General features: G+C 37.0%; 1 protein-coding gene across 1 annotated transcript in view; it reads left to right on the top strand.

Moving 5' to 3' along the window:
* elapor2a (endosome-lysosome associated apoptosis and autophagy regulator family member 2a) overlaps window positions 1-10,834 on the top strand; it is a 26,242-nt gene extending 15,408 nt beyond the window's left edge. The window contains exons 13-20 of the mRNA XM_016243871.1: window positions 2,231-2,368; window positions 2,460-2,723; window positions 3,671-3,844; window positions 3,919-4,102; window positions 5,799-5,895; window positions 6,055-6,156; window positions 6,895-7,021; window positions 10,766-10,834. Coding sequence (XP_016099357.1) covers window positions 2,231-2,368; window positions 2,460-2,723; window positions 3,671-3,844; window positions 3,919-4,102; window positions 5,799-5,895; window positions 6,055-6,156; window positions 6,895-7,021; window positions 10,766-10,834 — 1,155 coding nt within the window. The remainder of the gene's footprint in view (window positions 1-2,230; window positions 2,369-2,459; window positions 2,724-3,670; window positions 3,845-3,918; window positions 4,103-5,798; window positions 5,896-6,054; window positions 6,157-6,894; window positions 7,022-10,765) is intronic.
* The last annotated feature ends 5,451 nt before the right edge of the window (window positions 10,835-16,285 follow it).

The following is a 16,285-nucleotide window of genomic DNA, read 5'->3' as shown; positions in this document are numbered from 1 at the left end:
TTTTACAGTCACTGTTAAATTTAGGTTTGGGGTAAAGTGTTGTTTATGGTTGGGTTTAGGTTGTATATTTTTGTACGACAAATATTGAATGAGTTATTGCAATTTTGCTGTAAGTAATTATGTTGAAATGACTACAATTTCTAATGAAACTGGGTAGAATATGTTTAAAATCATGCACGTTCACATGAGATGAAGATTCACAACATATGCAAAAAAAAAAAGAAAAATACTTAGTACCCCTTTAAGTGCGCTCCTCATTTGGGAGTCACACTCGTGGTCTTCGCGGTCAAAAGTGACCGGACATCTGAAATGTAACTTTTTTTTTTTCTACAGTAAAATCAGTCTAATATATTTTTGTTCAATAATATTTTTTCCTTTGTATTTTGAGAGAATTTTATGGTGCTAATTAATATCTATGCAATAATTATGATACATTTTTCCCATTGAAAATAGTATGCATTTTTCAATTAATGCAGTTTTTCAGATTAAAATAGAGACTAAGCCTTTAAAATCCAATTTTTTAAGGCAGAATAGCACCTCCTGGTGAGAGCAAAAAAAAAAAGAAAAACCTGTAATTTAATGGTGTAACCACTAGACTCCTGTATAGGACTATAGAGAGGCTTATGAATTCCCTAGTTGTTTTTATACATAATTGTTTACTTTTATTAGGTTGTGGATTTAAATGTATATTAAGGCATTCTCAAAGACTACTTTTTGTCAAGGTTTATATTTTTTGTTGTTTTAAATGTTGATTTGAAGTGTAGGTTTTTGCATTATTATTACTACATTCAAACCTGAACACAAAGCATTTTGTTCCACAAAACATTACAATTCTATAAAAATGTAACAAAAATGAACAGGAATGCTTTATCAGAGCTTAATCCTTCTGGGTCTGATCTGATTTTAACCTCTTATTTCAGTCTTCTGACTCATTTTGTCTATATGTTTATAGCCATGTCAATTCATTTGATTATGTATAATTCTGTATGTGTGTGTCTGTGAGTGTGTGTGTGTGTGTGTGTGAGTGGATGTATCTGTTTTACACTCTTGATGTTTTAGAGTGTAACCCCTTCTTTTTTACTGCATTGTAGTTGAATTATTGATTTTATTTTACAAAGTTGCAGTGTTACAGTCACACCAGTTCATAGGTGTGTGTGTACAAGTGTGTGTCCGCGCGTGTGTGAGTTGGTGTGTTGATTTTTGCACTCTAGATGTTTTAGAGTTTCACCCCTTCATTGCTGTGCAATTTTTTTCTGCATTGTGGGGGATTTGTAAATTGTACACCACAAAACATTTCTGTATTTTCGATTTTTTTCCCATTAATTTCCTATGGTCGGTCATTTTTGACCGAAGACCACGAGTGTGATTATTTTTTTTACGACCACTTAGCTTTTTTGAATCATGCCCTCAATTTTGTTTTGTGTTCACATACCAAGTGCCATAAAAGTCACCAAGTTTCGTACCATTCTGGTGAAGCTACGATTTTTAAAAATTCAAAACGTGAAATTCTCCAGTCAGAAGTGACCGAAGACTGCACAAGGGTTTTAAAAACATTGTCCACCCAAAAAAAAAAAATTAAGATTAAGAAAAAATTAACCCATCATATGTCACAGTGTCTGGTTGTGGTGCCCTGGACTGGCCACTTGAGGGCACTCTCCTGTTTCAGTGTTATATGTTTTGAACTCCATTTCCCATAGTCCCTTGCCTGTCGTTTCTGTTCTGATCATGATCACCTATTAGCCATTTACTCATCATCCCATCTATATATACTATGCTCACTCTCTGTCGTTGCTGCAGTATTGTGTTCTGTCACGGAATGCCAGGAGAAAACAAGGTAAGATCCAAGTGCAGTTTTATTAAAGTATAAATAAACAGAACAGAACAAAAACGTGGCAAAAGGTAATCCAAAAACACTGGGAACAGATAACACGATGTAACTTTAGACAACATCAACATCAGATAACAAATACAATACTGCAGCAACGACAGACAGAGTGAGCATGGTATATAAATTCTGTGTCTCATTTAGAAGGCTGCACCCTCCAGAGGTCGAATCCTCTGGAGGTCGCATCCTCTGTAGGATGCATATACGAAGTGTCCTCAACCTACACACCAACACATTTAGAGCATCGTTGCGCTCTCACACTACTTAAATGAAGGTTTACGTTTACTGAAAGTGGTCAGACTTTAATTTCTTTTTAAAGTGTTATTGATTTTGTTGTTGCTTCAGGATGTGAACAGAAGGAGCACAAATGTCATTGAATCATGGGAGGGGAGTAAAAGCAAACAGAGTTACACACACATCATGACTGAAGACTCTTCTGTTGTGTTCACCTGGGCTTTTCAACGCACCAGTCAGGCTAGTGATGTCAGTACAAATACATTCACACTCACACTGATAAAAAAAACGTGTTTACAGAATGACAGTAGTCATAATGGTCGTTCCCACTGTCCATCAGGTGCGTCAGTATGTAAATGACATGGTGAAGATTTACTCTGTGACTGTCACTAATGCCATGGATGGAGTGGCATCAGCGTGTCGGGTGTGTGCCCTGCAGTCTCAGCAGTCCGGCTCCTCCTGTGTGCCCTGTCCAGCTGGACACTACATTGATAAAGAGACCAACCAGTGCCAAGAGTGCCCTCCTAATGCTGTCCTATCTGGGCATCACATCTATGGCAAAGAAGTGTGTCAGCCGTGTGGGCCAGGCAGCAAAAGCAACAAGGTATTTCAACCACTGTTTCTCTGTTTTTTAGGTGGCAGAATAGCACTTATAAATTTGTTTTAATTTATTTCTAGATATATTTATTTGTTTATTAATTTTATTTTTTTTCTTCTTACTAAATATAAAAATAATGAATTGTAAAAAAAATGATAAATAATTTATTATTATTATTATTGATTTTCTTTTTGAAACATGGCTCTTTCTATGGGGTAATTTATAAAACTTTTAATTATAATACGTTATATAATGTAATATTTTCAAAAGTTTGGTTAAGGACATTTATCACTATTCACTATAAATATTCAGAAGCTACTGAAAAAAAAATATGGTGAAGGGTCACTTTGTATGAAAAATGCGGTTAATTTAAGTCATTATGTAAATTGGTCAAATGTATAATTTTGAATTGAACAAACAAACAAACAAACAAACAGATACATAAGTCTTAATTCCATTAGATTAGTGGTTGAGAAAATAGGCCTTACTGAAAGTGCATCAGGAATAATGATAACTAATAAGTGTGTGACCAGTGTTTCCCATACATTGATCTATTTGTGGCAGCCCGCCACAATATCAAAACTGACCGCCACAAATAGATTTTCCAAAAGGCTTTGACTTCGTTGAATAAATATGAGCACTGCACATTTCAAAATCGAAACCCGGTGCAGGTGTTTTTATATCACTGTATATCTTTTATATCTCTGAAGGAAACCGACTGTCTTCAGAAAATTTTGCATGTCATTTTAATTTCATTTTGCATGTAATGTCTGAAAAAGCAGCGTTTGTGAGCGGAGCGCTGCTTTGTGTACAGCCGTTATCGGGGAAACCTCTATTTCTCCCACTCTAAGCGCCTCCTGCTGGCAGAGAATGAATTTGCGCATATATGCCACCACAAAAAGTGTAAGTCTGTGGGAAACACTGCTGACCGTTCTCTCTTGTTTCAATTTTAGGAGCACAGTGTGTGTTTCAGCGACTGTTTGTTCACATGCACTGACCAGAATCGGACACTTCGGTATGACTTCAGTGCTCTGAACTCCACTGGGTCCATCATGAACGGGCCCAGCTTCACTGGGAAAGGCACAAAGTATTACCACCTCTTCAATATCAGCCTGTGTGGAGCTGAGGTACGACACCAACACCTGAAATAAGCAGAAATTACATAATAATGTTATTTATTCCTTCATCTGTCTTTTGTCAGGGTCACAAGGCTGCGGTCTGCAGAGATAATGTCACAAACCTGCCCAATGAGGACGCTGAAGGTGGTCAGCTGGGCAGTTCAGTGGAGGCTTTTCTCTGTCAATCAACGATTATCCCATCTGATGGGCGGGGCTTAAGAACAGCTCTTTCCTCTCAGTCCATTAGCCTGGCCGACACTTTTCAGGGTGAGATCATTTCATAATTTCAAAACTAAAAATGTATTCTGACTTCTTAATAGTGTAGCGTTTGTGATGTGCATGTCCATATTTCATTCATTTGAATTACTTACAATATTAATTTTAGCAGACTTATTAGTAAATTATGACATCAATTAAATGTTTAACAGACTTTCCATTACATGTAAATAATGGAGAAAAGCATCCTTAATGGCATATTTAATTATAATTCAAATCCCGATGGGACTTCTAACTGAAGTAGAATCATTTGCAGTTTAATCATCAAAGCTCAATAAGTATGAAATATCACCTATGAGCAAAAACATTGTCAGCGCTGCTGTTGTTAATGAGAAGACCACTTGGGGACTGTGGCAACTATAAAACATCTTCATACAGTGTTATTTTTTTGTCTTTACTATTATAATGCATTATATATATATATATATATATATGAGGATAATTATGCAAAATATATATTTTTATGTATACAAGAAACAGAATAGCAACGTTTTCCACACACCTTCCACATAAGTAATCCTGTAACACCCCAACATTCCTGCCTGGAAACAATATATTATGTAATATTTAACTTTTTTATGTAATTACTATATATTGAATTAAATTAATTAAATATAGCAATTTGTATTATTCTTTAAATATTCCATTTACATTTTATATGTTTGTATATTATTTTATAACATTGTTTCATTATTAAAATGAAATACCATAATGATTTTTTTCAGAAATATAATAATGAAAAAATTAAAACATATGCATCAATGTGTAACGTGGCTGACGAGATGTGAGACGTGTGGATCCATCTGCAGGCTTTATTAAAGAGACGTGGTAAACAGGCAGGGTCAAAACAATGGCAAACAGGTATATGGCGGGCAAAACACAAGAATAGTCCCAGGGCTAGCGTAGGTCACCAATCAGCAGACAGAATCACAGGGGCGAGACGAGAGGGAGAAATCCAAGAAAACAGGCAAAGATCAGAAACCGCAAAAACAGGTAAGGCAAAACAAGGAAAACACGGAGACTCGGAAAGGGGTACAGGCTAAACAATACTCTGCAGAGAAAGGTGGTTAGAGTGGGTGTTATATAGTGAGTGAGGTGATTAGAAACAGCTGTGTGCAATCAGTGCAGTGTGCAAATCGTGCAAAGAATGATGGGATATGTAGTCCAGGGTGCTATGTTGCATAGTTTGTGTTGTGCGAGAGTCAATGTAATGGAAAGGGTGACCTCTGGTGGTGAATAAACGGAAGTCTATGGACCGAATTCGTGACACAATGCATGTTTCCAACTTTAATCATTATTGGGACCTAGATGGAACACAATATTCACATACAAATGTTGTTATATGTTCTTTGTACGATTCAAAGGTGAACTCATGTTTTCATAAAACGATCATAATATTCTGACATTTAGAATATGTACTGGTCAGAGCCGTTAATTTTAAACAAGCTCCAGCCATTAAAAATGTGCTGTAGTTTTCTGTTGCTTTAATTCTACACAGAGTGCCTGTCATCTGTGTTCTCGGGTATAAAACTCAGCATATATAAAACGGGCTTCTTGTTTAGTGATAAATACGATTAATTACTTGAATCTACGGGTGGTCCTGCTTACTAAGCACTTCCTGCAGTGCTGCCTGTCACCCCCATGTGTCCTCTAAGACAGGTTGTGTGTGTGTGTGTTTGTGCCACAGGAGCCACAGTGGAGAAATCTCTTAACGGAATAACCACCAGACCAGAACTATTTCCATCTGCATCCGAGAGAATCCCAGATGTCCACTTCTTCTATCGGTACTGGCGTTTACGTCATCAAACCTAAAGTGCCTCTTAAAGTTCCTCTCATATGGTTATCTGGGGTTTTAGTTGTAGGGTTTTTTTAATAAAGTTTGATGTATGTTATTTTCCCTCTATCATCCATTACGTGTTTAATGGCGCCTTTTATTTGTAAAGATCTACACAGGTCACAACCTCATGTCCGAGAGGCAGGAATGCAGTGGTTTCACTGCGCTGTAACCCGGAGAAAACAATGAGGGGAGACTTATCTGTGCCCAGGTATACACACACACACACACACACACACACATACATAAACAAGCACACTGCTGTTAATGCAGTTTAAATTTGGCACAGGGCATCTCCCATCATGCCGTATCAAATCACCTCACTGCAGGGTTACTGAGTTGATGTATTTGTCTTGTTTTATTTTTATTAAATTTATTTTGGTTATTGCCAAAGGTGTCGTCACTTATTTTGTTGCATTTATAATATAGATTATTAATATTAATGTAATTATTGGTCATATATTTTTATATATATATATATATATATATATTAGTTATTGGTTATGTTTTATTTATAATTACATAAAACTTTACAATAAATTACATTATTATATTATCGTAAGTGTATATTTATTTATTTATTTTTATGGATTGTTAATATTGTTGTAATTACTATGTAATTACATGTATGATATATAACAATTATATTACATCTATTATAATATTATAAATTGAAAAAAAAATTTTTTAGACAGTGTTTAAGATCGCTCTAAGATGGTTTCATTCAGGGTTGTCAGGTCTCAAACAAAACCAGCACAATTGTTAATTAAAACTAGCCCCACTGTGTTTTTTTCCCACTATGGTTTTTCCTTCCATGAGGGGTCCCCTCGGTCGAAACTGCATTACAAGGAGATTGCTAGAACCTAAAAAAAAAAAAACCTGCGGCAACAAAAGTAGTGTAAAAGTAGCTCAATTCCAGTTTAGTTTGACTTCCTCTGTCCTGTGTCAGTGAGTGTCCTGCAGGGACCTGTGACGGCTGCACATTCCACTTCCTGTGGGAGAGCTCTAGCGCATGCCCGCGCTGCGCTGCTGTCGACTACCACGCCATTGAAGGAGCCTGTAAGGCAGGAGTGCAGGTACACTTTCATTAGTTCTGTTGATGAGTTACTGAATACAGTGTGTGTGTGTATATATATATGTGTGTGTGTGTGAGTGTGTGTATATATATATATATATATATACACAGTGCCGTGAAAAGGTTTTTTCCCCCTTCCTGTTTTTAAATTTTTTTGCATATTTGTCACACTTAAAAGATTTAGGTCATCAAACAAATTTTAATATTACACAAAGATAATGCAAGTAAATACAAAATGCAGTTTTGAAATAATGATTTCATTTATTAAGGGAAAAAAGCTGTCCAAACCTGCCTGGCCCTACGTGAAAAATTAATTGCCCCCTAAATCTAATAACTGGTTGTGCCACCCTTTGCAGCAACAACTGCAATCAAGCGTTTGCGATAACTGGCAAAGACTGAGTCTTTCACATCGTTGTGGAGGAATTTTGGCCCACTCTTCTTTGCAGAATTGTTTTAATTCAGCCACATTGGAGGGTTTTCAAGCATGAATGGACTGTTTAAGCATCTCAATCGGATTTAAGTCCGGACTTTGATTTGGCCACTCCAAAACCTTAATTTAGTTTTTCTTGAGCCATTCAGAGGTGGACTTGCTGGTGTGTTTGGGATCATTGTCCTGCTGCAGAACCCAAGTGCTCTTGAGCTTTAGGTCACAAACTGACAGCCGGACATTCTCCTTCAGGATTTTCTGATAGAGTGCAGAATTCATCAATTATGTGGAGAAGCAGAGCAGCCCCAGATCATCACACTACCACCACCATGTTTGACTGTTGGTATGATGTTCTTTTTATGAAATGCTGTGTTGGTATTATGCCAGATGTAATGGGACACACACCTTCCAAAAAGTTCAACTTTTGTCTCAACAGTCCACAGAATATTTGCCCAAAAGTCTTGGGGATAATCAAGATATTTTTGGGCAAATGAGAGACGAGCCTTTGTGTTCTTTATGGTCAGCAGTGGCTTTTGCCTTGGAACTCTCCCATCGATGCTGTTTTTGCCCAGTCTCATTCTAAGATATTTTTTTGGCAAATGTGAGACGAGCCTCTGTGTTCTTTTTGGTCAGCTGTGGCTTTTGTCTTGGAACTCTCCCAAGGATGCCATTTTTGCCCAGTCTCTTTCTTATTGTTGAATCATGAACACTGACCTTAAATGAAGCGAGTTAGTCCTGCAGTTCTTTAGATGTTGTTCTGGGTTCTTTTATGACCTCCTGGGTGAGTTGTTGCGCTCTTGGAGTAATTTTGGTAGGCTGGCCACTCATGGGAAGGTTCACCACTGTTCTGAGTTTTCTCCATTTGTGGATAATGGCTCTGACCATGGTTCGCTGGAGTCCTAAAGCCTTAGAAATGGCTTTGAAACCCTTTTCAGACTGATACATGTCAACTATTTTGTTTCTCATCTGTTCTTGAATTTATTTAGATCGCTGCATGATGTGTTGCTCTTTAAGCATACTTCACTTTGTCAGACAGGTTCTATTGAAGTGGTTTCTTAATTCAACAGGTCTGGCAGTAATCAGGCCTTGGTTTGGCTAGTGAAAATTAACTCAGTTTTCTAAAATAATGTGGTTAATCACAGTTCTTTCATGTTTTAACTCGAGGGGGCAATTAAATTTTCACGTAGGGCCAGGTAGGTTTGGATAGCTTTTTTACCTTAATAAATGAAATCATCATTTAAAAACTGCATTTTGTATTTGCTTGCATTATCTTTGTGTAATTTTAAAATTTGTTTGATGATCTGAATCTTTTAAGTGTGACAAATATGCAAAAAAACCAACCAAAAAAAAATCCAGGAAGGGGGCAAAAACCTTTTCACGGCACTATATATATATATATATATATATTAGGGGTGTCCCAGACTAAAGATTTTCATAATACATAATACATTACCAGGAGAAGTTAAGACATTCTGAGAAATTATTTATAATGATTGTGTACCAAGTGCAGTTAAAATTGGCTTTGGCAGGGAGCTGCAAGTTAAAACATTAAATCAGATAATAGTCTGATCCTCACTGATGTAATGAAGTCAGTCTACTAAAGAAAAGCATCTGTCGTGACTTGTGCATATTTTACTGAATTTATCATCAGACGTTTATCTAGGGGAAGTTTGTTTTCTTCAGAACTCCATGTGGTGATGCACATGCGGAATATTCCTCACATTAAGCTGCCAAAACAACAATGATGAACAGAATCACAGTGGGTGTTCACGTGTTTGTGACAGGTGCAGTTTGAAAGATGATGATGACTAGCTTGAATGTGATGCTCGAGTGACACAAATAACTTCCTCGTATTGTTACAAGTAGAAAAGGGAAAAACTAAGTACATTACTGTTTTAAAGTCTGGTGTCAGTAAGTTTTTATTTTTATTTTTTTTAAATAAATTAATACTTTTGTTCAGCAAGGATGCATTAAATCAAAAGTGACAGTCAAGACATTCACAATGTTACAAAAGATTTCCATTTCAAATAAATGTTCTGTACAAGCTGCACAACTGTTTTTAGCATTGATAATAAAAGTAATGTTCCTTGAGCAGCAAATGACACTTCTTCTTCTGACACTGAAGAAAATTCAGCTTTGCATCACAAAGCTGAATTAATAGAATAAATTACATTTTAAAATATATTAATATTTGTATTGTTTTATTTTTATTACATTTATTTAGTTTATTACCAAAGGGGTGTGTTATTTATTTTGTAGCATTTATCAAAAAATTAAAAAATTTACTGACCCCTGATGCAAGGAGAGATCTAGGCAGGCAAAGTCTAAAAGTAACAGTAAAGACATTTATAATGTTACAAAAGGTTTCTGTTTTAAATAAAGACTTTGGAATTGTCTAATTATCAAAAATAGTCAGTTTCCTTAAAACTATTAAGTAGGAAAAACTGTTTTCGCCACTGATAATAAAAAGAATAATTTGGCACCGATAATAATTGAGCACCAAATCAGCATATCAGAATGATTTCTGAAGGATCATATAACCTTAAAGGAACACTCCACTATTTTTGAAAATAGGCTCATTGCCAGATGCAGTTAGAAATTTACTAAAAACAAGCCTATCGCAAGACATCTGGTAGGTGGGGCACCTGGGGTGTCCAGCCAAATTTCAGGGGGGGCCGGTGCCACCACGTAGACACGCCCTTGCTTGTAAGGAATTTAGCAAGGAATTTGCTAAGCTGATGGCACAAAATATTGATAATACGCTATTAAGAAATAAACAACACACAAATATTGGGTAAAATAGTGCAATTAAAACTTTCAGTTTTGAATGCAACGTACATTTTTAGTCAACGTTACGCTCCGCTTAAGGGATCTGCCATCTTGATGGATTTTTCACTGTGCTTGCCAAAAAGATTTTTTAAAATGCAGGATATTATTGTTGGCTACCTTTTAGAACAGGCTTTGCGTAGGGAGCGTGCCGGTGATGCATTAAAATACTGTCTATGTAGGAAACTAGGTTTCATAACCAAACTTATGTGTGAATAACAGCGTTCCAGAAATCTGTGCCATACAGAGGCAGTTGCAGGTCATTTGTCTTTCTGTTTAACAGACCTAGCTGTTTGATTTGCACGCTGGTTGTCCTGGTAACGCGCGGTGTCCGCGGACCGTCCTTGGCCTTTGCAGGGCAGGCTTTTCAAAGGGAGGCGACCGTGATGAAGAGGCCGATTCTGCACTCTGTTTGTGTACATTTGTCGCGCTCGCGTTCAGCGATTTGTTCCCATTTCGCCTGCGTTTTCAAAACCTTGTTCCTGTTTCTAGGGCAACAAGAAGAGCGGTGAAGCCATCCAACTGCAATTCTCCAATACAGAGAAGTCTGTGTGGGGATAGAAGAGGAGCGAAGAGGGATACGGAAAAGAAAGGGATGAATGGAAGTTCGATATCACACGCAGTGGCCTTAAGAAAACAAGGGCACAAGTGCCCGAGGAAGAAATATGGGTTAAACAAGCCTGCGATGCCTTAGGAACCCGGATGGACGTGCTTTTATGAATATTCCTGTCGAGATTTGTCACTATGCAGTTGTGTATGTGTTTTCCTATTGTAAATGCGTGAAAATTCCCTCCCTCACCAGTGCCCGGGTTTCTCTAGAAGCTTTTTGGAGCGACAGGCGCGACATTACACGAGTCCTAGCTTGTCAGAGCGAATGTAGCCAAGGGTCACACAAATACACTCAGACGTTAAGCTTTACTGACAGACACTTCCAATCCCAGCTAAACAGCACTGGAAAGCCATGTAAAGTGTGGTGTTTTCAAGTGCGGCCAAAATAGACTTTTTTTTTCAGTTAAGTAACCTATTTGACTGTGACGGTGACATTCCAAATGAAATATGACATGAATAAAGTCTATGAATAAAGAGATTACAGCAAAGCAGGAGTCATTTCTGTACAGCTATTTTTATGATTTTTCGACATCCCTCCGTGTTAATCTGGCTTACAGTACCAAGACAAACACAGGAGATTTCAGGAGAAAAGGATTCCTTCAGAACTGTGACTGCAGACTGAGGTGATGAAACATGTGCAGTCTAATTAAGGAACTTAATGAACTGCCGGTGGGGTTGTTATTCATGTAATTTTAAGACCCATCGACATGAAATCTGGGGAAATGATCTGCTGAGACCCGTATTGATTCTGGATTGAGGTGTAAACCTATGGTTTACTGTGCCGCTGGGTTTAGGTTGTTTTGTTTGGTCCACTACTACTCTGAAGTGTTAGATATACTGTAGGCAATATTATTCACATAAGTAATTCTGTGATTTTTCTCATTCTGTATGTGTGTGTTTACAGTGAATTAAACCTGTAACTGTGTCCAACTGATGTCAGTTCTTGATATAATTTGTTTTTGATATCGTGTGTAATAAATGATCGTTTGCCCTCTCAAATGTGTCACATTTAAGAACTTAAAAAACAATCAATATGGAGAATTTCTGTAAATAAAAATGTCATCTGTTTTGATAATTTTTTTTTCATAACCCTTAAATGTTTTTTTAAATGCACTATTATAATATGTATACATATTTGAAATGAGCTTTTTAAAATTTTCAGTCTTCCTACAATCAATATGGAGAATTTCTGTAAATAAAAATGTCATCTGTTTTGATAAATTTTTTTTCATAACCCTTAAATGTTTTTTTAAATGCACTATTATAATATGTATACATATTTGAAATGAGCTTTTTAAAATTTTCAGTCTTCCTTTTAATTTAAGTAGTTTGGGTGGGTTCATATTTTTTTATTTAAATATTTCTATTTAGCTTTATTTTTTATTTGAGTACTTCAACAAAGTAATTTAATTTAGATGTCAAGGCAATATTTCTGTTTCAAGTATTTCTATCTAATATTTATATTATTATTATAATTATATATATATAATATATAAATTATAATATTTATATAATATTTATAATTATATATCAGATTTATTTCAATGAACAAAATATTGAATATTTTGTCAATTTTATGCTATTTTTAAAAGAATTATGCTTATTGTGATGTCATGATTAATAACATAATTTGCAGCAGCAACAACAAACCATAAAAGTAGTCCATATATTTTATTTCTTTGTCTTCTGTCAACTGTATATTGCGATCAGACTGATATTTATTGTAAATCCTTATTTACTGCATCATCTTTTCTCTAATCAAATTTGGTGCATCACATCAGGTTTTTCACATCAAATCTTTTCCTCACATTAAGCTCATAATTTCGTGTATGGACTATGCTATTTGTTTTGTTTTGAAACATGTTCAATATAAATATGACAAGCTGAGTGAAGATTATTTTTGTAACCGCACAGGTTTAGATCAACATGACTGTGAGTAGGCCTACTGTAGATGATCACAGAGTTGTCATTTTTGGGTGAACTATCGCTTTAACGCTGCAGCGGTGTGGTAAAAACCCTGGACGTTTAGCTGTCCTCATTAGTTCTCTGACTCGTTCTGAATGTCACGGCTTACTATCTTTTATTCTGTCTCTCACTCTTTCCTGTGCCTCCTCGTCTCTCGGGGCTTCAGAAATCTTGTGGTTGTAGGTGGAGGAGGTCGTGTCTAACCTGGAAAAGTGCAGCGGTTCTGATATCTCCCATAAAAGCCTCGACTCGGTGCCACAGCCATTAGAATTCCACCGAGGATGGAAGAAGTGTGATGTGCACAATTCACCCCCCCCCAAAAAACTCCCTCACTATCTCTATCCCACAGCCATCACTTTACTTTCTCATTCATGCCGTTCTCTCTCTCGCTTTCTCTTACCTGTCCTCTGTCCTCTCTCTCTCTTACCTGTCCTCTCTCTCTCTCTCCTCAGATGAACTCGCGTAGCTGATAAAAGGAAGAGTTTTCAAAGACTTCAGCACTTCCGATGTATTATTCTGACCAGAAAATCCCTGGCAAAAATTGCATTCCATTTTCCCCTCTCATAATCTCTGCTGCTTCGTCCTCTTTAGAAAACCAGAAACCAGCTGATTGGATGTCAGCAGAATCATTTAGTGGAAGAGAGAACACCCGGGGAAGGTCTCTTTTTACATTTCAGTGAGGAAATGCTAACCTGACTCGTCTTTGTGAGACTTCTGAATCCATCACAGTCCCAGTGACAGAAAGTTTTGAGAAGGTATGTCAATGTGTGTTTGTGTATGATAAAGATTCACTGGTATCCCACAACCAATTCATCAGTTTGTTTATTATGATGCCATAATGTCCTTTTTTATTGCACACTGCACCATGGGTACAGTTCTATTGCTTTGTGTTCAAACCGAAAAGTTCAGTGCCTTCCCGAAGTACACATCCCACACATTTATAACTCCTTTACAGATCTGAAGGAGGGTTTTTAGTCTATTTAAGCCTTACATACAAATTCGAAATCATCCCAAATTGTTCATGGTATATCCAACGAACATGCCGTTTCAGAAAAACAGACCGGGAAAGAGTGTCCAGTCACGCATTCAATATTTGGGTTTGACAACTGTGCTGTATTTACTAACAGATGTGACACTAAATTGTACTGTACATACAACAGAAAATAAAATGAATACTTTTTTTTTTAAACTTGCAGGCCCGCACAGATTCAGTTTAATTGATTTTCACAATATTGGAACCTACCTGAGTTATATTTATGAAGTATTTTGGCAAGTGAGTTGATCATCTCAGCTGTGTTTAGCAGATTTTTCTTTCCAGAAAAAAGTCTGCAGATTCTGTACAGGCCTGGTCTTGAGTCGTACCTGTAACCATAAGTGATGGATATAACCACAGTAAACATCAAGTTTTTGTATTGTTTTGATTTAGTTTGATTAATCTAAACCATTTTTGGCAACTCCTTCTGACTTTACTATAGATGAGTCAAAAATCTTGTTTTTCCCAGTTACCTTGTCTGCCCAGACACTTAGAAGTAGTTTACCCAAAAATGAAAATTTGCTGAAAATCTACTCACCCTCAGGCCATTCAAGATGTAGATGAGTTTGTTTCTTCATTAGAACAGATGTAGCATTACATCACTTGCTCACCATAGGATCCTCTGCAGTGAATGGGTGCCGTCAGAACGAGAGTCCAAACAGCTGATAAAAACATCACAATAATCAACAAGAAATCCACAAGATTCCAGTCCATCAATTAATGTCTTAAAAAACAAAAGGCTGTGTGTTTTAAGAAAAAATAATGCCTTTTCCAGTAAAAAAAAGTCCATCCCCTGTTGTCCTTTATTATGGACTGATATTTTGGACAGAAGTTAAAAACATCACAATGATTGATTTGTTTCTTACAAACATGCAACTTTTCGATTCACAAGATGTTAATTGATGAACTGGAGTGCTGTGGATTATTGTGATGTTTTATCAGCTGTTTGGACTCTCATTCTGACGGCACCCATTCACTGCAGAGGATCCATTGGGGAGCGAGTGATGAAATACTACATTTCTCCAAATCTGTTCCTATGAAGAAGCACCTTGTATTGCCGGAGAAATCATTTTAGAATCAGTAAAATCAGCAAATTTCTTTTTTGGCTGAACTGTTCCTTTAAAAGGATTTATATCTTGTTCTCTGCCTACATAGTACACACTCCACTTTTTACCGTCTGTAGTTCTGCTCACACATCAACCGAACTCGATGTTGAATTCAGATGTGACAACTGTAAGTGTGAAGTAGTCACTTTGGTTATAGGATACAGATGGTTGTCAATTTCTTTCAAAACCGAACTGTTTATGAACCTAACCGTATTTAGCACTCCAAACGGCTGACATCCATATTCTGCCGTGGTGTGAAGATTTGTCAAACATGAACAGATCTCTGAAAGTTTGCCTTAAACTTTCCCATGTAGTGACGTGTTTAGACACAGCTGGGTGCTTTTGCAGTAAGACCCTCGATCCCCACTCTGAAATGAAATTGCTGCAGTGGGTGAGGGAGGCTCGCTCTCCATTTGTGTTTCTGCGCAGACTGCACACTAAGCCACTCAGACGAAACCACCACATTTTACTTTTTCTTCTCTCAAAAACATTCTTAAAGAGGCTAAGGCTGGAACGAGGACCCCTAGCAACTTAACGTGCAGAAAGAGGATGTGTGCAGATTTTGGGAGGGTGTTGGACTGTAAGCCTCACCACAAAAGCATTGAGTTGCTGAGTATGGGGCTGGAGTTTATGAGGCAGTGAAATACATTACATAAACCACTCTGTTTATCTCTCTACACTCGCTGACTTAATGACTTTCTTTGTTTCAAATGTGGACTGTATCTGCTCTCCTCATATTGCCTAATATGTTTTTGTAGTTCTTTCATTGGTAATTTATACAAAGAGCAAAATTTAGATTTATTGATCTTACCTGTGTAAAAGTGACCGCCACAGTACTAATTTCCAGGGTGTTGCTATGCAGTTGTGAAGATGTTCTGGGTGGTTTTTAAAATGTTACTGTGCTGTTGCTAAGATGTTGTGGGTGGTTTCCAGGGTGTTGCTATGCAGTTGCGTGCAAAGATGTTCTGGGTGATTTTTGGAATGTTACTGTGCTGTTGCTAAGATGTTCTGGGTGATTTTTGGAATGTTACTGTGCTGTTGCGAAGATGTTCTGGCTGATTTTTGGAATGTTACTGTGCTGTTGCTAAGATGTTGTGGGTGGTTTCCAGGGTGTTGCTATGTAGTTGCGAAGATGTTCTGGGTGGTTTTTGGAATGTTACTGTGCTGTTGCTAAGATGTTGTGGGTGGTTTCCAGGGTGTTGCTATGTAGTTGTGAAGATGTTCTGGGTGATTTTTGGAATGTTACTGTGCTGTTGCTAAGATGTTGTGAGTGGTTTCCAGGGTGTTGCTATGTAGTTG

This window comes from Sinocyclocheilus grahami, unplaced genomic scaffold, assembly GCF_001515645.1.
Source record: "Sinocyclocheilus grahami isolate Dianchi unplaced genomic scaffold, SAMN03320097.WGS_v1.1 scaffold22.1, whole genome shotgun sequence".
Lineage (NCBI taxonomy): Eukaryota > Metazoa > Chordata > Actinopteri > Cypriniformes > Cyprinidae > Sinocyclocheilus > Sinocyclocheilus grahami.
Note: the sequence above shows the minus strand (reverse complement) of the source record. Positions and strands in the feature narration are given on the sequence as shown.